This window comes from Manacus vitellinus, unplaced genomic scaffold (assembly GCF_001715985.3).
Source record: "Manacus vitellinus isolate BGI_N305 unplaced genomic scaffold, ASM171598v3 scaffold_33_pilon, whole genome shotgun sequence".
Lineage (NCBI taxonomy): Eukaryota > Metazoa > Chordata > Aves > Passeriformes > Pipridae > Manacus > Manacus vitellinus.
Genome location: NW_021940478.1, coordinates 5,504,684 through 5,532,667, shown reverse-complemented (window position 1 = coordinate 5,532,667; position 27,984 = coordinate 5,504,684). Strand labels below are relative to the sequence as shown.

Sequence of the window (27,984 nt, the reverse complement as noted above, 5' to 3'; positions counted from 1 at the left end):
TGGATTTGGTGCAAGGAAGTATCAATCATGTAGAGACTGAGTCTTTCCACATAATTGCACGTCATGTATGTTGTCATAGTGATAGGAAAGGAAATAGAGTGTAGAGTGTCTTTGAAGATTATAGAAACTTAAAAAAAATACCTTTCTTTTCTTCCTTTCTCTGGTGACTGGAGTTACAGCACTACATTGTTGCCTCTGTCTGATGGCCTTTCAAAACTTTAATAATAGATATTTCTACAAAATTGACATTTGGATCAAAGTGAAGCAAGTGATTTTTTTTTTCCCCACCGTTGGGCGAGGCAGAGTTCCTTAAGATGTCAGTACATCCTTTGAAACATCCTATTCTTGCTTTGTTTAAATGAATTGCATTTATTTAAATAACTGGTAGTATGTAAGATATCCGTGATATGTGTGATAATGCATTGCAAGAGCAAACGTTAAGGAATGAATGTCAAGAGAAAAGGCTGAAACTATTGAAGTAGGGAAGGATATTCTACTAGTGATTGCTCTCCCTGTCCATTTGTCTGAATACTTTGTGTCTTCAGAGGACCATTGATTTAGCAGAAGCACTGATTTATCTGCAGAACCCCTTTATCCTGTGGTCAAGAGTGAGGGGCAGCAGCTTCTATCAATTTTTAGTGAACCCTGAAAAGGCAGCCAGCCTTTTCCTTTCTCCACTTTGTCCCTATTGTTTTATCAGGTGTGAATATAGACATAAGCTTGCTGCTGGGACTGCTGGCACAAACAGCCCAGTACGGGCATCTTTAGCCTGTTGGTGTCAGGGAGGTAGACTGGCAGCCCTCTCCCTTCCACCCTTGGCTTTAGGAACCTGTGCATCTACGTGTGAACAAAAAACAGAACTGCAGTGCTGTAGAGACAAAGGGATCGAATGAAAACAATGGTTTTTTATTATTTAAAAACCCCCTACTGATTAAATAGTATATGTATTGTCTCTCTAGGGAGAAATCAATGCTCGTGCTGTAAAATGCATGCTCTTTGGCAAAAATGTCAGCTGCTCTTTCACTGAATGGGCTGTGTCTGAAGCACTCTATTAAATGCTGCTCAGAGAGGAGGCAGTCCTCTTAGAAAGCAGGCATCCTGCTCTGGTCTTGAGTTTCAGCAGCACACTCAGGAGCTTCTAGTTTGTACATGAAAAGCTTACTGGTAGCAGCTTCTGTTCAAGAGGACCAGACATAATGGGATTTACTATCAAGTAGGGAATAGGTAAGGTCTTTAGAGGGGGCTAAAGGTTAGTGTATAAGATAAAATGCCATGAGATTAATGTATATTTCTCTATTTTCTTGGACTATAAATCCCTTTGGCCTTTTCTTGGAACTTGTGAGGCTTCATGCAGTGAGGGTGAGGGAGGACATACAGGCAGGTGGTAGGATGGGGTGGGCAGAGAATGTTCTGCTCTGGGGCATGAGGTAAGGGAGACTGTGCAAGGTTCTTTCTGGATCTCAATAAGAAAGGCCCAGTAACAAACAGCTAAATAAAATAGCTGTTTTAATAAGAAAATAAATGGAAGAATGCAGATAGCAAGTAATTCATACACCCCTTCAGATGCTGGGTACCCTTTGTTAGTGCAGCATCAGGTGGATTTTCTGATGGTGCTGCACAGATGCTGGCCTTGGAGAAGTTCCCTGTTTTGGTCATTCAAGCTACTATATGATTTTCTATTAAGAAATCAATTCTGGTAGTCATTTCTACTGTCAGACAGAATGGAGGTTTACATGAGAACTCCTTGCAGCACTTCTAGATAAACATGAGGGCAGGCAGGTACTATAATCTCTGGTATGGAGTGGGAGATGCCTGCAGGCTCCTCAGTTATTGCCAGCTATTGGGTTTGTCCTGTGGCGAAGATATTTGAGCACCACAGGCCTGGACCTACTTAGGGTAACCATCATGTGGATCACTGACTCCTTGATGTATGATGGTCTCCTGGTCAGGATCAGTATGGATGGTCTCCCAGACTTTTGTTTCGGTGGCCATGGGGCCCTGCTAGTAGGTACTTACCCAAACACAGCACAAGCTGCCTGCTTTGGCTGCAACTGGTTGAAAAATGGTCACTAGAGTTTAGGACTGGCATATAGGATTGTGGAGCAGAAGAGGACCTGTGGCATAACGCTACCTAGTCACAACACTGCAGATGTCTAGACCCAGTTCATTGTCATAAATCATTGATATAAATCATCATGCATCTTGCAGATGTGAGGGCTGACTTACAGCATTGGTAGGGTGTTGTTATTTAGAGTTAGCACACGTCCCTTCCTTGTAGTACTAAAATAGAAGAGACTTTAAAAGTGGTACATTTCCTTTACTCCAAGGAGCTTCCACCTTCCCTAGGAAGCAGTTTTCCTTTCCAAGGCTGCAACATCATGTCCTGCTGTGGGTTTTTGGACAAACCTGCTGTCCCTGGAAGATCCCTGCATCCAGCTTCTCAGTTCCACTTTGAGGGGGCCAAAGGGACAGTTTTGGAGCGTGGCCTCCTTGCTCCTGGGCTCTGGTTGTCTGAAATTCTTGTCATAGTAGTTTACATGCAAAATATGCTGTCTGCAGCCTAGTTACCTTAATTGCTTCTCTGTTGTGATTTGGCAGCTGGCAGCTAACTTGTCTGCTCCTTTTTCTCTCATCTCTGCTATCGAAAGGATTTACATAAATATCCCAAGGCACTTTGCTGTTGAATATGCAAATATGCTACATCAGGGATGCTGATTTGTGGACATTAAAAAGCTATTTTAATTCCTGGGACTTGACAGTCCAGGATTAGACCATTAGCAGTCAGACCACTTGCTAGGGCTTCACTGATGTCCTGCTGTTTCCTCCTGTGCATGTTTGTAAATCTGAATACAAAAGCATACATGTATTGGTGGGTTTTTGCAGCGTGTCAGTAAAGATGCTTTTTGCTACCTTTGGCCTGTGGAAGTGTGTGTGTCCTCCCTTCATTTCATTATGCTTTAAAGAACAAAAACCTCAGAACTTAAAACCAGAAGCTTCTTACTGACTTTCTTACTCATTTTCTTTCTTTTGGAGTGCCAGTGGTGCTTTTTAATGCTTCTTAAAACAAAAAAAAGGTTGCAAAAATAACTGATTAGAACCCTACAGCTAGACTGTCTGACTTAAAATATAACACAGTAGTCAGAAAATCCAGAAACACAAAAACCTGCTTGAAATTTAGACACTCCAAAACTGAAACTCCTGGCAGTGAAACAGCAGGAGCAAAGAGAGTAGATCAAGTTGGAAGAGGGAATATTGAGGGTCTTGGGGCCTAAAAAGCTGTAATAAACCCATTAGTGTAGGTTATGTTGAGCAACTTTTCTTTAAAAAAGCACAGCTTTGGCACACTGAAAATGGGGCTGTAATTTTTTTGTCTGTAATCAACATGCATCTTGCTTCTGAATTATGAAAATTGGGTTTTGTTAGGACTTGCCTGTTTTAGCAGCTTACCTGAAAATATTTTAGTAAACAAGTAAGATTAAGGCTATTTAAGCAGATTAAGGATCACTGAGTTACCCACCCAGTCATTTAATCTTTGAAACTTCACTCTCTGATCAAAAGTAAAACATATGCAAAGGACTGTCTCTATATCTCATAGTATGTGCTTTCAGTCTGTCTTTGGCAGATACAGTAGAACAGTTCTTTCTTTTGAAAAGGCACATCTGAAGAACTGGAATTGAACACATTTTGAAAATGGAAAAATTCAGTTTCTGGCCATTAAAATTCACGTAAATAGGTAATTTGATGAGGCCAAAGAACTGGAACACATTCTTTTTTCCTGATCATTGCCCCTAGTAGCATCATGTACTCTGTACCATGCAGCAAGTTCAACAGAAAGTAAATATCATGGTTCCAGACTTTGATTTTTGAAATACTTATTCAGTCAATTTTTCCACATTTCCCTGAATGAACTCAAGACTTTACATCACTTCCCATGCACTGTTTTTCTTATTGTTCTCTGCTGTTGATGAAGTAGGAAGGTTTTATATTATGCTTTTTATTCTGCTCCTGAAAGACTGTGCACTGTACTTTCAAAAGAAACAATTGAATGATAAAATGAGGCTCATTTGTCTCTGCAATCATGGGTTGCTAATAGGGGACAAATTTGATATGGAGCAGGAATAAGCGTGCAGTCAGGTTTCTCCTACATTAATAGTGTTGAGTGCAAGATCTGTGTCTACTTTCCCATTACCTGTGTGATGCTTTCTGAGCTGCCATCTCTGTTGTGCACTGGGAGTGTTTGAAGGCAGCTTTCACGGGAGACTGACTTTGGTTTTTGAAGCCTTTTCCTACACTGGCTCGGCTACTTGTATAACTTTTGAATAGCAGCCTTGCAAAAAACATCGGACCAGTCTTACATCCACACTTTCAAGATGACATTTTGCCAGCAGTGGGAGTGTGGATCAAAGCAGTAATAGTGGGCCCTGTAAGTACTGTTTCAGCTGCTTGCAGAACTGACGGATTGGAAGCCATCTCTCCTCCATGGTATGGCCCTCTCACTGACGGATGAGTGGCAACAGAGTTTGAACCTGGTTCTGTTTCTGACAATTTTCTCCCATGGTGAGAGCAGAGATGCACTGGTGCCTGCCCCCAGCAGTATCAGAGTGGCAGAGGACAGGTGTGGGTGGCAGAGGCCTCAGCCGCTCTGCAGTATGGATGGTACCAGTGGAGATGGGCAACATTAACCTGGGCAATTTATTTCAGGTTGGAAGTCACTATGATACCAGGGATCTTCCTTCTGAAGAAGAGGACAAGAACCTGTAATTACTCAGCATTTTGGCAGAAGAGGTTACTGGAGTTGTTTGGACAGTAGCACTCTAATGGCTCTTTTGCTGCCAACAATTTTGGAGTTAGAAATTTCATAGCAAAGCAAGTGAGAAGCTCTGATTTACGTGGTGTTCAGAAGAAGGCAACCCATACAAAATTCTAGTATGCTTTATTCAGAAGGCCTTGCTCCATCATGGGGCTATCACAAGGTTCAAGGGGTGTATATCCATAGCTTTTAGCTTTTTTAGTTTTGTATCAACAGGAGTTGGTCCTTTTCTCCCCATCCCCCAGCCAGCCAATATGAAAAGTTTGAAGGCTGAAGTCTGCCGAGCAGCTACTTCTGATTTGCTGCTGGATATGGATCACAGAAATGTGACCACTATATCTTCTGCAAATCTTACCACTCCTAAAGAGTTGTAGGATGCACAGTAGTTTTTTTTTTCTGATAGGGAAGAGTGAGAAGGCAGTGGTAGAAGGGTGTAGATGTGCATGAACTGAACTGATATTTAGGTACATGGAGCTTGTGTGTATATGTAGTAAATATATGTAGTGAAACAGCTGAAATAAATTTGTTTTCATTTGACGGTGAACTAGGCAGAGATCTCAGTCTTTATCTTTGTATATGTCATCTACAGGTCTATGATGCTTCCTTGACTTTCATTATTAAATCTGCAGCATCTTAAGTGTTAAACTACTACAGATCCTAAGGGATTACTCTTTATAGCAGAATTCTGGAAAATTTACTATGCATTAAAATGACTATAAATCATTACCCAAATAACCAATTATAATAAAATTAACAAACTAGCAGTGGTGGATACAGATGTATTTGCAAGACATCTTCCTTTGTTCTGAGTTCTTTTATTTAGTGGTTTGACTGCAGCGTGCTACCTATGCCTTTGGGGATGGTAATTTCTGTAGTGTGATGATAAACAAGACTCATTGGCCAAAGAGAGATCCCCTTGACATTGCTATGGTGAATGTACTTTGTCACAGTCTTGTTGAGAAGTGCTGTCAAGTAGCTTAGCTTATATGAAGCATGAATGATGTGTTGGAAAGATTAATTTTGTCAGGTATACCTATGACAAGGGTAGCTAACATCTCAGAAGGGAGACTTACAAGCCACTTGCATGATTAGGCCAATCATTTTGTTTTGTAATTAATTATGTTTATTCATGGATGAAGCTGTGATTTCTGTCTGGAACTAGAATTAATCTCTAATAGCCATAATGGAAAATAAAATTACTCTTCTAGAACAACCATGGTTTTCTGTAAGAATGTAGACTTAAATCTTTAGAATCCTGATGATATTGTGAATGTGTATGTTAATAGCATGCATGACCATGGAATTCTTGGTTTTTTTCTCAGAGAACTTCACTTTACAGTGAATGTGTTTTGCAATACTTTCAAGAAAAGAATAGGAGGATGGAATTGAATCTACTGAGTGGATTATCTTTGTGTGTATCTCTTAATAGGACAGGTATTTTTGTGTTATGGAAAAAGACTTTTGATTTTACTGGTCAAGTCTATTCATCTTGAATTTGGTAGAATTGGATTTTGGTGATGGGTAACTGGGAAAAGTGTGTATACACATACCTTTTTTTTTCCTTCTAGGGTTCAAAATCTTTCTAATAATGATCAATAAATTAACTTCATTACTACTAATATTAATTACATGGACATGTGCATTAAGTGATTTTGAAAATACATTGACATACTGCTAGTGCCTCTGGGATGTTGCATGCTCAAACATGGGGAAATGATTCTGATCAGTTTATTCTTTTCTAACACTATCTGTATTCTATTGGAAACCTTTTAAATAGTTTAAGTTAAAATTAAGTGGTGCTAAGCATAGTTCAAGCTTTTACTTCTCAGATTTAAATTTTCCTTGTGGTTTTGTTTTTCCTTTGTGAGTCTTGTAGGCTTTATAGAATCACCATTTCTAAAGTCCATGGCTTTCTTCTATAGGCAACTTTCCACTTCTGTTCATGGCTCGTCTTTGTCTGTTTTTGCTTTCTGCTACATCTAGCAAGGGGCTTCTTTTAAATCTCTTATCTGCTTTGTAGCTTCAGGAAGCAAATCAGTGTTCTCAATGGATGCTTATGCTGAGCAATACTTATTCTTTAATTAAGGGATAATCAGCATATTTGCTAACTCTTCTTTATAGGCTGGTGTAAGATACAAAAGTTCCCTAATCACTTTTTTGCCTTTTTCCTTAATACAGAGGAAAACTATCTTAAGATAATGATCAGACCTTGCATATTCATAGAAATTAATAAATTTTACAAAACCAGTTGTTAGACAATTGTAAGATCAGCCTCCTGAAAAGCGTATCTATGGAAATAAGCTAAAATGTGTGGTATGATGTTAGCTATTGAAAATTAACAATGCCCCTGCTAATGGTAGCCCCATTTGACAAAATAATTGTTCTGTGTTTGACTTACTTGAAACTTTAGTGTTTAAAAATCCCATTTATTCTGTTACACCATTCGTGTACAGACATCCCAGGTGCTATCCTCTTAAGAAGGAATAGGTGAAGACTATTGTTCGTTAATAATATAATGATTCATTGAGAGTGAAAAGATAATAAGGGAGTTATAGCTAAATGACTAAAGATATAAAGTAAAATACAATTTTACTTTATAAGGAGCTTGCATCGAATATGACAAGGATAAAATTCACAGAAAATAGTATGTGTAAGACAATAAAAATTAGACAGGGAACATAGGAACATCTTGGATGTATATTTAAGTCCTGAATAAAGCACCTGAATATTTATTCCAGATTTTCTTTTAAATCCTTACCTAAAAGCTGTCTTTTTTTTTTCTCTCCTATTAATCTTCACACATGGTGAAAAGTCCCACCTCCGTTTGGTGTTTTGCCCCCTTTCCCCTACCAAACAACTCGGCAAAATTTGAGGGCCACAAGTTTCCTTGAGGCAGTATTTGGATCTGGTTTGCCTACTTTAAGAATTGATTCCAACTGTAGCCCTCAAGCTGTGGAGCTGTAATGTTGGCTTCCATTGGGTCATGAAGGTGCAGAAACAACCAATATTCACTTTGCTATTTTTCAACTCCGGTTTCTAAAATCCTCTGTTCTACCCCCAAAGTTAAGGTGATCAAACTCTTACCATCACTTTGTCATCATCTTTTCCTCCCTTTTTCCTTTTCCATGGGACCTCTGTCTTCCTACTTGTTCATAGATACCATCCTTCAATTCTTTTCTAGCTTGAAAAGAGAAAAACATTTTTTTAATACAGTTACTCTTCTCAATACTAAGATTCATTGCTGCTCCTATTATCTAGTGTTTTGGAAGATTCCTGCACAATACTGCTGTGCTCTGAACTTAAGGAAAGAGCATCAAAATATACTAGGATGTTATTAATTATAACAATTCAGATTGTTCAGGCACAGAATACTTGCAATATATTTCATGGCTCAAAAGGTGGTATGTATGTATTGTTGATTACATATCAGCTGATGCTGGGCTACAGGCAAAAGAGGTTTACAAGTGTTTGGGAGCTGCAGGAATGAGCATTTCCACGCAGCAGCTGTGTAAGATCAAGACCTGCCCCTGTGGTTCAGCTGAGTGGGAGTGACCCAGGGCTGGTCCTGATTTGGCATTGCCTGAAACATGAAGTTGGTGGTTGTGTATGCAGCATGTGAAGGAGCTTGTGTGAGGGAGGGAGGTGTGCAGCTGGGCCATTGTATGCTGGGGGTGCTGGGGAGGTGGTGCTGTGCCACGGTGATGTTGTGGAAAGTGTGCAAAACTGCTGTGTGTGTTCATTAGCTGTCAGAAAGCTGTGACCCAGGATAGTTTGCTGTGGTGGCCTAGAGCGCCAGTGATTGTGCTTTGGCTTATAAGTTACCCAGGGCAAGCCTGGGATCCTCTGGCCTGCTCCTCTTCTTAACTTGGAAAGAAAATGGTACAGGAGAAACTGGTCCTTCCCCTTTCCTTTGGTGGAGTTTGATTGACTGGCTTGTTTGTCCTTGTTGCTACTTTCTGTGGCAGAGGAATTGTAGCAATTACTTAGGTTGATGATCAAATCCATTAAAATCAAAGAGATTTTTATCACTGACCTCAGTGTAGCCAGGTGACTGTGTTATCCCCTGCTCTTGGGACTCTGCTAATAGCTCCCTGTGTAACAGCAGACAAGCTTATAACTTTTCAAAGATAAGATTGTTATGCATCATCTACTGTTAGTGTGGAACCTGAGCAAATCATCCTATGCTGTCAGGCTTACAAACTGCCTACAATATTTTTAAATCAGTTAAACTGCTTAGTTCTTGGATGTGCTATGCTTCTTGTCCAGGGCAACGGTCAATAATAATGCACAAGGGAGATAATTTTTGGCAGTATTAGATGGGATAAGCTACATAAAAGAAATGTCTCTTAATGCAAAAATCTTGAGATAGGTTAAACAGAAGCCATATTGACATGTGTATGAATAGATGTAGAGGAATAGATTAGTCTCAATTACCTATTTGCCTCTAATGAAGTTCAGAATATTTTTGTTATGTTTCATTCCAGAGTAATTTTTTTATTGCAAAGTTTTTTTTTTCTGCTCATGAAAAAAAGAAATGTTAATATCTCTTTATATTGTTGTACAGACCACTTTCTGAATCTGAACAAATAAACTTTTTAAAGAAAATAAGATTATATATTCAGCAGCAGAAGTACAATGAAGCGGTAAGTCTGTTTTTGTTATATGTAAATATTTAGAGTTGTTTAAATTGAAATGAACTGAGAAATAAAACTCTTTCATCTCCTATGATGCATGTCTCATTAACACAAAAAAAATTTCACTTTAAGTCTCAAAAATTTTGCATTTGGATACTAGTTCTAATCAATAATACTGACTTGCTGTATTTTTTTCTCATACTTCTTAAACTATTACCATTCCATAGTATTCTGACACACCATATATTTTTGTTTTCCACTGTATAAAAGGGTAAATTGAGAGAGAAACTGAAGAATGTAATTCATGTTCACACTTCTTAGACTGCCAGTTGCATGAGAAAAAAGTGATATTTTGCTCCATCATAGGTCTTGGGGTTTTTTTTTGTTCTTTTACCTGAACCAGCTGTTCTTGGTTTTAATTTCACGTTTTCAGTTTGTCAGACTGGGAACCATATAGGAAATCATGCTTTCCAGTTCCAGTATTACTTTCCTAAGCATTTGCTTCCACTCACTGTTTGATAGGGTACTTGATGGGTGCAGTTCACCAGTGCTTGTATTCTGATGTTCACAGAAATAATTTGTAGAGTTAAATGATACCAAGAAGTCTTTCATTTTAACAGGTTTAGTTTGGTCATTGACTTCTGTGTTAAAAAGTACGTGAAAAAATTGAATATATAAGATTGCATTTAACCTGCCAGATGCATGGAAGAATAATTCCATTATGTATTAAGGTTCAGTTCTTTTTCCCTAATATGATTCTCGGGGCAATAAATTACTATTTTATGCACAGGACAGCTAAATCTATTTTATACCTTATGCCTTTTTATTTATTTTGTTGCAAATTGGAAACAGTTCAGTTTAAATAAATGGATCTATTTTGCTGTTGGAGCGAGTTTTCTTTTTGGTTTCCTAATACTTCTACTTGGCTGTCACGTCTACTTGTAGGAGACATTTTGTACCTTTCAGGAGTAGAACCTGCGATTTTGTGTTGTTGGTTATATGTAAGTTTTAGCCCTTGTTCGCTTGAATGCCCCAGGTGTTCAAGTTGACTCTTGATCACTGGCACATGAGACTTGCACTTGTGCCCTGGTTGTCCTTAGCATCCTGTATTGCAGTGCAGGAAGGTCAGTGCATTACCAGAAGCTGGGATGTGAATGATTCTTTGCCTCAACTCTGTAGCTTTTTGCACTGCAAATATACAGTCATAATTGTATCCTCTAGAATGCTGTCACTTGGGGTGAGTTTACCCATTGGCAGACTTGTGATCTCTTCGGTTGTGGCCATACCTTTTTCTGTTGATTGCTGTTGTTAAGTCCCAACTGAATACCTGCACATATAAAGAAGCATCATCATGTATGTTCAACTTCTTATTCTACTCCTCCTTACGGATCTTTTAACCGCTAGGGAATCCTCTGTGACCACAAATAACACAGATGAGCTTCCCATCTTTGGGTAAATAAGAGGAGTCAACACATCTGAATGACACTCATGGTGGGAAAACCCATTGTTTTTATCATGATGTCTCCCTATTGGAGATACTGAGTAAGGGGGCCTGTGATTAGAGTAGATACAACCCTTCTTGTGTCCAGATGATTTACGTCCTGAGAACCCTAAGCAGCTGCTTTGTGAATGAAGCTGGGACTCCAGTGTAGTCTCTGAACCCCAGGAAGGAGGTGTTTAAGGCTGTGGAGAGTGACCATGTTTCAGCTGCATCTGTAATCTTCCTCCTGCATAAATGTGCCTTCAGAAGCACATGACTGTTTTTCAAGGGACTAACTTATTATGGAATATATATAGTCAAATGCTTATGGGGAAACCAGTGACATGCTTGGTAGTAGGTGGTGTTCAAGGTGTGCTCTCTGTGTAACTTTCACCATCTAACTGCTGTCATGGCCAGGGAGGATGGCTAAGGAGCCAAGCGATGGCTGATTTTATGTCCAACAGGAGTCCAAAAGAGTGCGTTCTCCAGCACCTGGTGCTGGCCAAAACACTGTAACTGAGTGTGGAGAGGACATGAGCACCAAGAGTGCTGGAGCTGCCTGAGCTCCAGTTGCTGTCAATTAGGTTGATCTGTGGAATGGGGAACTTACACTTATAAACTGTTGCTTATATGTTTGGTCCACCTCCAGGTATCCTTGTGCAAAACCCTGATTAACCTTGCTTTGGAAGGCTTGTCTTATTACCATACTTATGATAGATTATTCCTGGGTCTAAGTATTGCAATGAGTTTTGTGGGCTGGACAACTTACGTGATTTTGGTGATTATCAAGACCCATACCAATTTGACCAAGACTGTTCCAACTAATAATAAGGTAGGTTGAAAACATATAATTATTTTTTTCTATCAGTTTTCAGCATTATATCTGTGCTCAGTGACTCTGTGTGGGACAAACTGCACACCTTACACTTCTTTTGACTTCATGTGGAAAGTGGCAAGCTGTTGAGTTTCCCAGCTGCTGTAATCCTGTGTAGTGTTACTGTTTGGTCCATTTATTAGGATCAGTACTCCTAAGCCATGCAAGTCTGAATATGCAATACTGTGCTTCCTCAGTTTCTTCCTTCCTACGGGTTTGCATTTTACTAGATGCTAACGCAACTGTAAGCAAACGTAGTGGTTTAAAACTGGTAAAGGATGTGTCTTGAATCAGGAGCCAATTTTCAGCATTAATTTTAGTAAAGTCAGCATTCTGTTGTAATAGTACTCTTTTGGAAGAATGGTCTTCCAGTTTGATTTTTGTTCTTTACTGTAAAAAAAATTTGCATGTAAATTATGGTTATTCCTGTCCTCTTTGGCAATTTTAAATCAGTTTTCAGAAACTGTGCAATCCAATCATGACATTTTTTAAATATATAACCCATTTTAATAAGTGAGTTGTGGTTTCACAGAGCAACCTACTCTCTTGCTCTTTATGATTTGCAAGGGTGCAGCAGAAGACATCAAAGATGAAGGAAGGTCTTTTTGACGAGGTTATTATGGTTTGATTTTTCACAAAGTAGAAAATCATAGGAAATTAATTTACTTTCAGTCATTCATCAGGAAAAAAGATACTTCAAAAAGGTGAACAGGCAAAAAGCTGGCATTTCACTAGAGAAGGATTAAAGCCCTAAATGGGGAAGGGAAGTTCTCCCAAACTTCAAGAATTTGTTTCAGAATAAAAGGAATTGTTTCATTTGGTAAGGTGAATGAGAATGAGCACTCAATATCTTTACTGCCTTCAACACATTACTCTGAGAAAATTCCTATCATGCTATCTTGAGGTTTCTACTACTGGCTGAAATGAGATAGCCTTGGCCTTTAATGAAAATGATCAAACAGAATTAAAATGGAAAATATTAATAAGTGCTGTACAGCATGATTTAGGTTTTCTTTCATCAAATAACTGAGAGGAAATAATCCAAGATGCATGTTATGTTAGATATGAACAAAATGATTACAATAAATAGACTGAGGATCAGGCATATTAATAACTACATTAAGGAAAGTTTTGCATTTTTAGTTTTACATAGATTTTCATTTGGTATATTGATTTTATTTGTGGAAGGCATATTTTATGCTAGTAACACTGGCAGGAAAAAAAATAGGCTTCTTAGTTCTTTGTCTATAGAATTTCTCTTTCCTCACTTTTCTGGAGAAACCTTTTTTAATGTTCCTAAATACTTAACCACAGTGTAAGGCTAATGCTTCATATATGGAAGTTATTTGGTTTATAGCTCATATTGGAGCTACTTAAAGAATTTTGCTGAGAAACTAATCTACTATTGACGAAGAGTCTCCTGCAAAGCACAGCCTTATAAAATCAAGGAGCCTCTGAATAATGAAACTGTATATCCTGTATATATCATCTTTAAAAGTTTTTCGTTTCTTATGCTGCGTATGAAAGAAACTTTTTTTCTTTTGGTGTAGTAGTGCTGTTTTGCTTAGCAAGAAGCATAACCTTTTGATCTATTTTAAACATCCACAGAAAATGCAAATCTGGTTTCCATTTTCAATGCATGACCGACTCTATTGTACTCTGTAATATTTATATCCCTATATGGACTAAAATGTTGATTGTATGTGTTTACTCATTCAGTGATAAATTATATTGTGTGCCTATCATGTATACATATTCATTCTGTCTACATGTCAGCAAATGTAAAATTTAAAACTCATAAAGCAAAATTGCACTGTCAGCTTTCCATAAGACATATCTTTTCTTAATTTAATGGCATATCTTAGGAGAAATTCTATTTTAAAAATCATTTAGAATTTACATTTACTGTCAGTTTAGATCAAGGCAGTTGTATGTCACCAGGAGGGTGTGGGAGAAAAAATGTTAATCCGTCTATGTGAACTGGTAATTGATTTTTCTTTTCAGCATATTTAGCTTGGTTGTTTGTCTACATAACTCTTCAAAGAAACTAGCATTTCTATGGAAGAAAAGAGTGTCTTTGTCATTACCTACACAGTACACTAAGACTACTCGGTCACTAAATCAGTCTTTGCTATATCAAGTTGCATTATGTACAGACAAAATTGTTTATTTAAAACTTGTACATAATCTAATTCTTCTGATATCTGAATGTCCCTGAATAAGGAAGAGCAGTTCAATGACCAGATAAAAGGCAGATGCAGTGTGACTTTTTAATGCTCGTCTTTGCACAAACAAGGGATTGCTGCTATCTGATGATCGAGAACTGACCTACCAGTCTTAGATAACTAATTTTAAAAATTTCCTTTCTCTTTTTGATGTTCCTCCTTACAGTACTCTCAATCTGAGAATGTATTTCTTTGAGTACATAACGTTCTGATCCCACATCTAATTTATTTTTTTTTAAGAAAAGCCCAAAGCAGGAGCTTCAAGTTAGGATTAAGTATATTAACAGTTATAGCTATGCTACCTTTCAGTGCTATGCAGTGCTAGTCCACTGTTGTATTTTGAAATTGTGGGTTCTTTGAGTAAGGCAGTTTCTCCTGTGGAAGGCTGGTCACAAGCCTCCTTCAGTAGCTGTTCCTAGATCCTGAATAGTTGTGGGTTTTTCCGGTAGGAGTTAATGCTTTGTATTTTAATTTAATTAGTTCTCTTACAAATGTCTCAAGTAGGAGAAGGAAACATCCTGATGGAATTTTCATTAAACGCTTTGACCGTAATGCTATGAACTTGAACTCCAAAGGCTGAACTCCAAGTCTGTTTTTAGAATCTAAACTTGAGAGTTCTTTTTTCCAAGACCCTTAGCATCTCTGACTGCAGATGGATTTCAAGTCTCCATGGAACATAAATAACATTGCATATATTGGGCTTCCAGTTTGTACAGATTTGCTTTTCCTGTGCAGATTTTACTGGAGGACCTTATGAAGAGATGTATTTAGAATTACATCTTCAAATCCTGCTGTTGGTTGGTTTTTTTTTTAATTTGGCTGACAACTTTGTTCAGAGCTGTGTACATAGCCACATGACAGCTTGTGTGGCTGTGTTAAAATAGCATTTGTTTTACTGTGTAACTAAAAAAATGGAAAATCGTGTGTAGTTTAAAATATATTATTGCTGTTTCAAGAATGTTTGTCCAACCATTTGTTTTTCAGAAATCTACTGTTCTCTTCTATGGTTTTGCCTTTGCTGGAATGATAATAGCTTTTTTCCTGTTGATTCAAACATGTCCTTGGACATACTATGTATACTGTCTCTTGCCAGTACCAGTATGGTATGCAGTTGTGAGAGAGTAAGTAAAGAATGCAATTTATGACTACTGTTTTACAAGACCAGGTCTGGGCTCCCTTATTGTTGAGAGTTAAATTTTTCCCATAACTTTGGGGAAAAAGTTAGATACAATTCTATTAAACTTCATGAAATGTTTCCTAAGCCATTCCAAAGGACTCTGGTTTATATTTCAGTTGACATCGAGTAGTTTCCAAACTGACTGATACAGCTGCCAATTCTAGAAGATACCTTTTCTATTATAAAAAATAAATTAAAGTATTTCCAAGACAAAATGTTTTTAGTACTCTTGTAACTCTAGTAAAAGAGTGCTAAAATCTTGGGCAAATACCTGTAGCAGCTGAGTTATTTTGTAAAATGGAACTGGTTGTTCCTTTTCTTCAGCAATTTTGAAATAGTCTGATCCTGCAAAGTGTCAAGTGTGCTGAACTCCAGCTGCTCTTGGAGAACCTGTTCCAGTCATGTTGAGGAATGTGCTCCCATATTGAAACAAATTTGTCTTCTTTGGGTCTCCTTTTACTCCAAACCCAAAAATACTTGTTACCTTCTGATTCCTATTACTTTCCTGATCTACTGGCAATTTGTAGATACCACTTCAGTATTATTCAGAGAAAATGAGACCAACTGCAGTTAGATAATGAGCTGTCTCATAAAACACTGGAAAAGCTAACAGGGAATTTTTTTTCTCTCTCTAAACCTTCTGAATGTTTCATCAGTTATGACAGACATTAAGCAAAACATAACCAAAAATATTCATAAACTCACAGTGAATTTGGATGGAGAATAATCTGAAACTTGTCCAAATACTGGCAAAGATGTGCCAGAAATGGGAGAAAAAGAGCAGGAGGGTTTTATTTTTGATTTTATATCAAGTAAAGCTGGACAGAAGGATCCTCTGGCCATCACCCACTCCGTTTCTAAACAGCAGGCATGACCAACAATATCTGTAACTTCTTTTGTGCTCTGACCCCTTCCTTGCCCTTCAGAGGTAAAATTTATGTTATTTCTGTTTTTTAAAAATAAATATTGTCTTGTTCCATCGTTTTAACAGAATTCCTGTTATTCAAGACCTGACCACAAATGTCTTATCACTTCGTATTGGTCAGTCTATAGGATTCCTCTTGGTTTGTATACTGGGAATTGAAATACTAGTAAGTATTTGATCCATATGTATCAACAGGGTATCTCATTTCTAGCATTCCAACTCTTTGAGAAATGAATGTCCCTGATTTTCAGTCTTCTGTTGGATTTTTTTTTTTTTTTAATTAGGTCTTCAGCTTTTTCTACCGCTCTGCACTTACTGTTGGTCTTCTTGTTTTTGCTGGCTGGCCAGTGATCACACAGCTCTGGGTTCAAGCAAAGGTACTGTATTGCTTTGCTTAAGCAGAGCATTTGAAACTGTGAACAGATGAATTACATCTTAGGATGTTGGAACTGGTCTCTTTGGAATGCTGCTTTAGGTTCCTGTTCAATTTATGCTTTTATTCTGATCCTGTCATGAGCAGCATGTAGCAAAGCAAGGAAATTTAATATGATCTGGAGAGGTCTGTAATACAACATAGATAATAAGACTGCTTAAGAATTTTGGGGTAGCTATGAATTAGCTATCAGTTTTCTGTTGTTAATAACAAAAAAATGCTTGACTTGATCATATGAAGTGCACATCATTTATCAAACTGTCACAATAACAATAATGTTGACATGTGCAATTGGTCACCATTTAAGTAATATGATCATTTATTAAAAAAAGAAAAAAAAATGAGGATAACTGAAAAACGCTTGTCAATTCATCATTGTCTGCAGTCAGCTGGCACACATTGTTCCTCACAGCCAGCTTTCTGTACTGTTTTTCCCAGGGAAAAAGCTCCATTTTCTTAGATATGGATGAGAAGTGGCACAATCTTTAAGATATTTAATTTTATTTAATTTCTTCCATTAGTTTATTCAATCATCTCTTTTTTCATGGGATACCTAAAACCTAGGGTTCTAGGGTGAAAAAAAAAAAAGGAGTCAAGTTGCTAAGTCTTGTTCTGCAGGAACTGTCGAAGTGGAGGCTTGGATTTGTTTACTTACAATTTTTGTTACAGTTGAGTAATCAAGTAACTTGTCTTAAAGCTGGGTATGCACAGAAGATGTTTTGCAGCTCTGAAATTTCCTTTCAGGAATGCCAGTTTGACTTGAGCTTGAAAACTTTAAATGATCTAGCTCTTAATGTTTTTATTTAACTAAAATACCTGGGATAATGGTTTGAGTTTTTTTCCTCCTGGCAAAGGGTTTAGAGAACTGCTTAGATGATTATAGTGGTTAAATCAAATGGCACACAGATTCAAAGACTGGAAAATGTTACCATATTCTCAGAGTATTCTCTCTCAATGCTGATTAGTTAACTGCTGCAATCTTCTGAGGACATTAGTTTTATGTCTTTCTTCTGTTAGGTCACTCATCAGATTTCTGGCCCCTGCAATGTGTGTGAAGGCCACACTTTGAGAAAGTGCTTACAAGTGTAAACTTAGCTTAATTATCATTGTCTTTGATGGGATTTTGACAGCTGTGTAAATGAGATTCTTTTCTGTATTAAATTGAAGTGCTGTAATATCAATGATCCCTTTTTTAGTTAATTTTACTCTTGAGAGATGCGGGGGTTTTTGCTTGTGGGAGATGCAAGTAGCCATTAGTAGTTCACTGAATATTTCTTTACGATTAGACCATTGTCTGTTCACATGATCTCAAAAAAATCCCATTTGTTTTTCTTTTTTTTTAGACAAGAGCATTGATCTGGACTCTTCTGTGTGTGCTCCTTGCAATATTTCCATTAATGCCTGTTGTAGGAAGAGAACCAAACATTCCTCTGGTGTAAGAATCTCATTTTGTTCTTTAAACTTTTTATTTCCCTCTTTGATATTCAAAATTGAGGCTGTCTTTTGATATGTGTGAGGAATTGTATTATTGAAAGCTGTCTGAGACAGGTGTTGAAATTCAGAATTTAAATAACATGATTATAGAGACCTCTGTTACTCACTAAGGTGAATGAGAATAGACAATTCTTTTGCCACATCCATTTGGTCTTTATGCTAATCTGTAATTTCTTGTCAAGGGAAACATTTCTCACAACACAAAAATTTGCACATTTTACATGAAAATAAAGGTCCTCATTAAAGGAGGAGCTTCACTGGGGTGCAAACCTGGTAAATAGCGCTGACGTGAATAAGAGCATTTAGCCAAAAGCAATTTATTTTTGATACCATCTTTCTGAATTTGTCCATCTAATTTTGAATAATCTATCTTTGAATAACACTCTGTACCTAATGAGATATTCAGGGAAATAGAACAAACAGGATAGGCAGAGCTCTCTTCTTCCTCAGTGTCTCCTTTGTCTCTTCTTTTTCCACTTCTACTTCTCCGTTTTGACTTTTCCTTTATGGTGTTACTTGTCTGATTTTTAACAGTTATTGATTTACATTTTCTTCTAGTGCATCTTTGTCATCTCTCCTTCTCCTCTTGTGAGCTACTCTTTGATCATACATACTCTCATATCTGGATGCAATCCAGGTGGTTGGTCTGAAGGGTTAGGCTTGTGGTGTCATTGTATTTACTGTCGATAGAGACTTGAATTGAATGGACTGCAATGGCTCCTGCTGTCTGCAGAAGATACTGTGCCCCACCAGAGCCAGGGTACCTGATCCTCAGTGAAATATGGGATTTGAGTAGTAATATATGATTACAGGTAGAGTTATGAGCCCAGATATTTCCAAGATTATTGACATTCTGCCTAATTTTTTTCACTGTGTTTTAAATCCATCTGTTGAAAACCCTTCTTAGTCTCGATCCTTGGGCACATTACAAATATTCAAGACAGATTTGCTTTGGCTGTATTACAGCTTCTCAACTGTATATACACATATATGTATTTCTGCTGGTCCAAACTGAGGTTTTGCTATTCTTTAAAACATTTGTGCACAGCTTAGAAATCACAATAGAATTAAATTACCTTCAGATCTTCCTCCCTGACATTTCTCTATATTCACCTTGCCCAGGCTTTCTATTTTTTCTTCTAATGAAACATTGCACCTCTGAAACACTTTGTGCTTGTCTGAATCTTTTCAAGGGAGTTTTGAAGCTGAAAAAGCTTGAAGCAACAATTAAAAATATATGTATATGTGACACTTCTAGATGTTGAAGATAAGTTGATTCTGGGAGAGAAGATACAGGAGGGAGAAATCAGAGTGCCAGTGAGAAACAGGTGCATCTGTTCTTGAGCAGTGGCACTATATGTCAGGTTAGAGCTTCTCAGTACATTAATAAAACTTGTATGGTAGGAACAGGGAGCTCCTGACTCAGCTCAGTCATAAAAAAGAAGTATATAGGAGGTGGAAGCAGGGTCAAATGATCCAGTAGGAATCTAGAGACACTTGTCTGAGTATGCAGGATAGTTTAGGAAAGCCAAAGCTCTCCTGGGGTTGAATCTGGTGTGGGAAGTAAAGTGCAACAAGGCAGTGTACAGCAGCAAAAAAAAAGACTTTTGATTATATTTACTGGAATTTTATTGTTCTTTTGTTTGCTTTTGCAGAATAGCAGCTGGTTTGCTGACCCTCTTGATCTCTTGCTTCTCATTGGCAAATAAGTACAGAAATAATGAAGATCTGAAAGTATATTTTTATCAGGTCAGTTGCTACTTTTCAGTAATTCTCAAATTTTTACATGCAAATTTTTACTTACTTTCTAAGAGCATGTTCCTATCAAGGCCACAATTTTCAAGAAGAAAGTTATTGTTTCTAAGAGTTTCCCCCTTGACTATTTCAAGAGAACCATGTGCACGTGTGTAATTACCATCATGCTGTGTTCCCAAAAGCCCATCCTGTGTGTATTTATACTGATTGATATATAGGTGTGTACATATTTTGATGCTTTGCTTGGAGAGTTTGAGAGTTTGTCCTGTCTTTGATCTGTGTACGTAAGTTCTAGCGACCTTTGCAGTAGTTGCATGTGCACACTAAGGACAGGCTTGCTGGTTCAGGGGGCTGAACCAGTTCCAGTTTTTTGCTGTAGAATAACAGTGTGAGACTGATACTAAGCTGGCTTTCCATTGGTTAAGTCTTTCAGATGAAAAATAAGATTTTTATTTCTTTATAGCTTCATTGAATAAGTAGATTTTTTCAGAGTAGCTGCTAATTAAGTTCTAGAGAGCTTTAACATTCTAATAATAGCTTACATGCCTACTGTCCTCTTTTTTTTTTTTTTCCTTTTCTACTCATTACAAGATAATGGTTTTATTTCAGGACCAGCTTTATTAGTTATGACTTTGTGTGTCCTGGAGTTTCTTATTGAGCTAAGCTATGCATTCATTATATCAGTGATTTAGGTATAGAGCTCAAATTGGTTGAAAGGAGGAGGGGAAACAGTAATGAATAGTTAAAATGCCTTTACCTGAGCATGAAGGCATGTAAAATGTGGTGGTGTTTTCTCTGAACTTTCACAGCTTACATGCAGAAAAGATATGTCAGTTCTTTTCCTAAGCATTTAGAACATATATTTCCAGTGTAGAATCGTCAATGGATTTCTCACCAGAGTGCCTGAAAACAGCTTGCACTGGATGAAGGAGGGAGGGAGCAGCTGGTTGGGCAGCTAGCTAACTCAACTCAGCACACAACTGCTGCAACATCTCGTGTGGTGTAACTTCGTGGAGGAGCTCAAAAGTTAAGATGATGAAGAAATAGATCTGTAGTAAAAAAGTAATGCCAGAGTACTCTTAGGCAAACTTAGAGAATCAGGAAATTCACTCACAGAGGCCTGAGGTACTTAAGTAGATGAAAATGTTCCACCTTCTTGTTCAGAAAGTAATGTCTTAATTTTTCTCCCAACATTTAAGAAGATCATAAAGTTCCTCAAATTGCCCCTCAATCGGAAGATACTTTACAACAGTGACATCTAATTACTAGTCTCTATTAGACTTTTGTTTCAGCACCTTACTTGGGAATGGAAAACATGGGCTCCACCATTCACACTTTGGGTAAGGAAAGGACTGAGAGGTGAGAAAAGGACATTACAGAGGCATTATACATGTTTCTAAATAAATACCTTGTTTTAAGTTTAGGTTGCATTTAGTTGCTTTGAAACATACAGGAATATGAAAGGAAAATGCTTGTCGGAATTGAAGTATTTCTAGGCAACAGAATTCCTTCATTCTCCTTGTATGTTTTCCTTTGAGTTGGACTTCTCAGTGGGAACAGGAAGGGGTAATTTTTAAAATGCTTGTTTAGAGCATTTGGAAATCCCGAGTTTTGATTTAAAACTCCCAGACGGTTTTAAGAGTGAGATGAGTCCTCTAGTCAAAGGAAACATACCTATTTTGCAGTGACAGACAGTAATCAGGGCACTGACATGCATATCCATAAGTGCACTCAATCAGGTTCTTGCTTTGCATCTGCCAAGGGGTTTTGTAAAAGTAGGTTTTTGCAGCTCCCCCACAGGTGGTGTTTGGAGGCAGTCATTGAAGGTTATGCTTTCCTCTCATAATATTGTTCCTTCCTAGAGAGGAAACTAAGATTGTTTCTTTGATGTTTCTTCATTTTGGGGAATGAGAAGATAGATGAATTCACTGTAGGTCTTTCTTCTCTGTGTTCCACTTTTTTCCAAGTATTGACTGAAGCAGAAGATGCAGTGTCCCTTACTCCTATGGTTTTTCTTGGGGATTTCCTTGACTGCTCTGCTAACACCTTTTATAGGTTCAGCTCTGACTAAAAGCCTTTGAATTACACAGTGGAAAAGGAATGGCTGGGGAGTCTAGCTGGTTTTGTGTATTTTTTCCATTTAGCAAAATGGAAGTTCTATTTTTCTGGCCAAACTTTTTTGCTGCTTTGATCAGGATCCCATGACTTCTTTTTGGCTTTGTTTGTTGGAGGTTTTTTGTTTGGTTTGTTTTGGTTTTTTGTTTTGGTTTGTTTTGGTTTTTAATAATTTTTCTCTTTGTTTTGGTGGTGTCTGTGTGCAAGAACCCTCTTTTAAATCTTTCATTTTACCTCACCTCAATTTTTTGCATCTGCTGATTGGGGATGAGATGCATTTTCTTACAAGAAATAAGATAATATTTCATAAAGGCTCAAGTAGGTCTTATTTGCCTGAGTTGTTCTTCACAAATTATTTTGGAATTACATCTGAATAAAGACACTTCCCTTTTCAGTTATCTTCCTATTTCAATCACACAAAGAAAGGGATTCAGCATAGCCTAGGCTTTTTGTCATGCTATGATGAACTTTTTCTCTTCTGAAGAAAACTTTGTTCTTTTTTGTCCAAGTGAGCTTCCTTTTTCATCTGGGAATTAGCCTGTAGTGAAAATATCATGCCTTGTAAGGAACAAAGCTTGTTCCATTACAGTAATTGCTCTGCTTTTGGTCAAAAAGAAACCTGAGCTGGCAGATACCATCAGAGTAGGTGAAAAACCTGCCAGTTTGTGGGTAGTCCTTCATAGAAAAGATAATTCCCTCTGATGTGGTCCTGAACTGTGTTATTTTTGTGTTGGTTTCTCCATGGATGGGACAGAGTGTACACCTTAACAAACACCTGTATGAATCTAAGAGGCCACTTACAAGCTGCTCATTTATTCACTTTTTTTGTGCATACACACTGTAGATTTTCAACATAGATATTAGCCTTAAAGTAACAAAAAAGTCTTAGGCAACAAAACAGCATGATCAAAAAGATTTTTCATTAAAACTATCTAAATATGTAAATAGAGACATTTTTAAAGTAAAAATACTTGAGTATTGAGTAACTTCATAGGGTTACATTTACATTTCTGTTACAAAAACTTCAGTTATGTTTAGACCTAATTTTGAAGTTTTGATACATGTCACTGCTGGAGGTAGAAGGTACTAGTTACACCCTCACCATTTTTGAAAACTGCCAAGAGTTTGTCAGCTTTTCTTTTGAGATCATTAAAGAGGGAATAACATTTTTTTACTGAATTTTCTTTACTCTGGCAAGAAATTGCCTTTTGGTTAATTATCCTTCTGTCTTCTAGTGAAGTGGGTGTCGGTCTCTTCGCCCAAGTAACAAATGATAGGACAAGAGGAAACGGCCTTAAGTCACACCATGGGAGATTTAGATTGAATATTAGGAAAAAATTGTTCACAGAAAGGGTTGTCAGGCATTGGAACAGGCTGCCTGGGGAAGTGGAGAAGTCTCCATTCCTGGAGGTATTTAAAAGACATGTAAATGTGGCACTTAGGGACATAGTTTAGTGGTGGAGTTGGCAGTGCTGTTCTTTGGGCTCACTGATTTAAACCTAAGGTAACGTAAACAATTCTTTGATTCTATGATCTCTGAGAGGTCACCAAGGCTTCAGGAATGATGAAAACAGGAGTCATTCATAATCCATCAGTAGGCTACTGCAGTGCTACTGTACAACTTAATTTTTTTGTTGGAGAGAGCACCAGTTTCTCTGTGCCAGCAGTTTCATGGGTGATGTCCAGTTTTTGCTGCACTACTGAAAACACTGCTGTTTCCATTGCTTGATAATGTTGGGCCAAGTTATTATTCCTAGGAGGCTTGAACTTCATGTGTGTCCAAGGTGATCAGTTTATTAGTTTTCTCCTCTAAATTAGAATTATAGAATCATTTTGGTTGGAAAAAACCTGTAAGATTGAGTCCAACCATTAACCTAATGCTGCCAAGATCACCCCTAAACCATGTCCCTAAGTATAACATATACACATCTTTTGAATAGGGGGAGAAGTAAACAGAAGAAATCCATGTCATATTGTTGGAACCAGGGGAAGGAAGGGTCTTTTCAACCCACCTTGTACCCAGCTAATGATACTGGTTCTTCTACCATTATGCCTGCTGCGGCAGAGCTGCTGGCGGTATCGGGACTGCAGGTGTCATCCTTGGTTTCCCCATTCTAGCTGTGACCTACGGATGAGTGTGTCTCAGAGACCTGCTCTTAAGCTGTTCAAAAATAATCTCTGAGCTTCAGAGAAGGTTGTGAAGGATGAAGGAAGACAGTTTCTTAGCTGTTTGTTAGCTGTTTCCATCTCCATGTTGCTTCTACTCTGTTTGACAGAGATGTTGGTAAAAGCCAAGAGCAATTTGAACATTATTTAAACTGTTTACACAGGGTTCTTAAAAGCAGATGCAGAGCCCTTCCGTGGACACTGGTATAGATCTTGCAGCAGTACACTGTGTTTACTAATGTGCCCAGGTCATCACAAGTCTTCCAAGGCACAAGATATGTTATGGGACATGACACAAAGTGAGTGCAAAGTGACTGCACCAGTGTCTAGGGGGATAGCAGAGGGATTACCAGAGCTCGTGACACTAAAAGAACTTGAAAAGATGTATCAAAGGCCTGAATACAGCAAAAGTATCCAAAATTAACATCAGAGGTCTAAAGAGTCCGATTCCCTGTGCTTTTGGATGCCTACTGTTTTGACCTTGGTTATTGATGTCACAGAGAAATACAAGGTACGTGTTCTTGTGGCCTCAAATTAAATAGAAGCAGCAGATATTGAGCACCTGTGAGACTGGCCAAAAATGAATGCTGACTGCTAAGTGTATCCTCTGGGCTGATACCTAGGTATCACTTCGTCTAGCAGAAAAATAGCAACTATTCATACGGCAAAAAGTGATGGATGTGAACACTGGGTAGTTGCTGCACACTGAAAAAGCCACAACAGCAATTACATCTTGTAATGCAGTTTTAAAGCACATGTTTGTGAAGTACTGTGCATGCTTGATTTGCCTTTTAGTGGAACTGCAGAGTTGTGAATAAATAGCAGTAATTGAAAACTTGGCTCAAGCATTTTCTTGCATAATTGTCACCTTTCAAAAGTAACTGACTCATGAGGTAATTTTCCTAAGGTTTTTTGCATGTACTTGGTGACTGAATGGTGTCTCTTGAATTAGTCAAGGAAAAAACCCTCTTCAGCTTCCCTGCTTCTCCAAGGCACAGGGCTCTGCTTGGCTCAAACAATTTAATTGGAGGGGAGAAAAAAAGCTTCTTTCCATCCCTTAATCCAATCTCTTCTGCTGCTGCTTCTCTTCTTACTGGAGCAGTTTTGCCCATGCAAAGCTCTTGCCTTAAGTACCCTTCCCCTTTGCCCTGTACCTGATACTGCAGCAGAGCCAGAGGTTCTACTTGTTCTTGGTGGTGGTTGTTTGAGGACAAGTGCACCTTTAAAAGCTGGGGGCATATGTTTGCTGTGGTTTGCATGAGTGTTTAAGTGGTTACTCTTGACAAAGAGCATGTCATGTCAAATCAGTGATCCAGGGTCCTTGTGTATGCTATTTTAAAGTAGCACAAATAAATAATAATAAGCATACTAATAAAAAATAAACTAGAAGGAAGCTTTAAAAAGCTCATAATTGCAAATTATAAAGAGTTAAAAATTCTTAACACTACATATCAGACTTCCTGTTTTTAAGGTGATCCAGAAGAGGTGTTTATGCAACTCTAAAGCATATTTATGTATTTAGTATGGGATGGAAGAGATCCATACATTAATGTTGTGTTTCATTTCTTCTTTCTAGATGTTGAGTATTGCTCTTTCAACATATGTTGTGAGCAGTACCCATGACAGTCTTAAGAAAAAACTGGGATTGCCTGTATTGAATCAAATTATTAGCTGGATGATTCTAGGTAAGAAAATCTTCCCTCTCAAACTTCTGTCTGACAGTTTGCAGAGTCTAGGGTTGGATGGGGGATGATGTTGCTTTTTCATTACCATTTTACTTTCCTTTATTTGACTCCCAGTAGTTCCTCTGTGTGTTTGCTTTCCTAAGTGAGTTTTTTTGAGGAATGTGTTAGTCTTCTAAAATTTTACTCCTTTGTACGTTTGTGATAAATTGCAAATACCTTTGATTTACAAGTAGCTTTATCTTTTGAGTATACAGAATATCTTGAAGACCCCTTTTAGAGATGGAATGGTATAAATTCCCTTTTTGTTTCACTTGGAGCATAAGCATATTTTCATTGGGAGATAAGGGTCATCTGAGATGTTCTGCAAGCAATCCAGTTAAGCATAGGGAAATGAGGAAAGATTGTTGCTGTATTTCAAGGCAAACTTGAAGTTGCAGTTGATGGGAGAGACTCTTGGGGTGTGGAAGTGGTTTTGAGAGCTGCCTTGAAAAATACCTGTGAAATAATGATGCTAGTGTGTGATTGATATCTGTTAGAGCCTAGTTATTAAAGAAAAAAGCAACTCACAAGTCCATGGATTTTTCACCTCTCCAATGAAAATCTTACTATGATTAAACAGAGCAAATGTAATTGTCACTGGGGTTGTGGAATACAGTAAAGCAATATCTTTCATATTTCAGCTATAAAATAATTTCTGTAGGGCTCCAGTAGAAAATGCTAAGCATAGTTTACCCTTAGTGATCTGAAATATGGGATTTGTTTTAGAGCTAAACGTATCCCATGCACAGTTTGATAGCAACTCTTTGCTAGAAGTCAAGATCAGGAATTTAAACATAACTTAATTAAAGAATTATGACCCACGTTGTCTAGTTGCTGGATGTCTTGTATGTTCCTGTACTGGTGACATTGTTTTAACTTAAGCAGATCTTGTCAGTTTTAGCAATCCTGCTTCTGTTTGAGCAAACGGATTCAAGATTAATTCCAGTGATTGTGATCAGTGTGTGTATAGACAACGTTTCCTTAGTAGTGTGGGTTTTTTTGTAGCATTTTCCTTTCCATCATGCTTTCCTAACCCTTTGAAGCCTGCTAAGCTAAATGGGGATCTCTGTGTGGATGAATTTCTTGCAGTTGTAAAGTCAATGAAATCAATGAAGTCCTGCTTGGCTTACTGGAGCAGGAATTGAGCATAAAGGTTATATTTCTCTTCTGTGTAAGGATGAAAGAGAAACATTTTTCATCTAAGAGATGATTCAGTCAGAGAGGTTTGGAGTTATGAGAAAAAAGTATATTAGATATTCTCTTTGCTGTGGGTGATGATAAAAATAAAACTTAACAGTGAAGTAAACTGTAGGTACCAAACAGTCTACTTGCTGCCGCAGTAGTATTGAATATTTTAGCAAAGTCTTTCATACTGGAAGTAATCTTTCTAACTGAATATGATATACAAGGCAGGAGCTTTGTGTACTTGCTGAAATTGCTTTCCATAATTAAACACAGAAGTAAACAGGTAAAACACTAAGCCATCCAACATGTCCTCAACACTCCTCTTGGAGAGAAGTGTCTTGACATTGCCATAACCACAACTAGCACCTGCCTTGTTCCTAGTGTGTACCACAAATTATGGTACCAAGAATTAAGGTACCAAAGTCAACTGTAGCTTTTCCAAGGTTGATGGTATTACAGGTGGTCAAACTCCTCTTCATCTTTTTACTTACTTGTGGAAGAATAGCACTGTTACTTACTGAACTCTGATTTTGCAACTCTCTGTGTATTTATAGAACCAGAAACACAGTTATCAGCATTTATTCATAATAATACTGATATTATTATCATGTCAGTATGATAATAAGACTTTTTGCCCCCTTCCCAGCTATTCGTTCTGATTAATATGAAGCCTATTTTGTTTAAATTTTAACTTAGATCTAAAATTAATTATTTTTGAGAAAGAATGGTATTTGGAGAATCAGGCAAATGATTCATGATAGATGGGTTCCTGCAGATCTGTGTCCAACTGGCTTTAGCTGTTACACCATATGATTCATGTAGTGTATGTTAACCACTAACATAGAGGTAAAACGGTAACGTATAAAGTTAATCCAGCTGCTATCCATGTTCTTCAGAACCATCTTTGTATTAGCAATATTTCTAAATTTATATTATATCTTAAAATTTTCATCAGTGGGAAACCTATATGTCTTTTTCTGGTTAATA

General features: G+C 37.6%; 1 protein-coding gene across 1 annotated transcript in view; it reads left to right on the top strand.

Moving 5' to 3' along the window:
* The window catches only part of PIGN (phosphatidylinositol glycan anchor biosynthesis class N), an 86,739-nt gene that overhangs the window by 33,730 nt on the left and 25,025 nt on the right, over positions 1-27,984 (top strand). The window contains exons 12-19 of the mRNA XM_018076893.2: positions 9,375-9,453; positions 11,574-11,756; positions 15,008-15,144; positions 16,192-16,291; positions 16,410-16,502; positions 17,902-17,993; positions 19,708-19,801; positions 25,665-25,773. Of these exons, the coding sequence (XP_017932382.1) occupies positions 9,375-9,453; positions 11,574-11,756; positions 15,008-15,144; positions 16,192-16,291; positions 16,410-16,502; positions 17,902-17,993; positions 19,708-19,801; positions 25,665-25,773 (887 nt within the window). The remainder of the gene's footprint in view (positions 1-9,374; positions 9,454-11,573; positions 11,757-15,007; positions 15,145-16,191; positions 16,292-16,409; positions 16,503-17,901; positions 17,994-19,707; positions 19,802-25,664; positions 25,774-27,984) is intronic.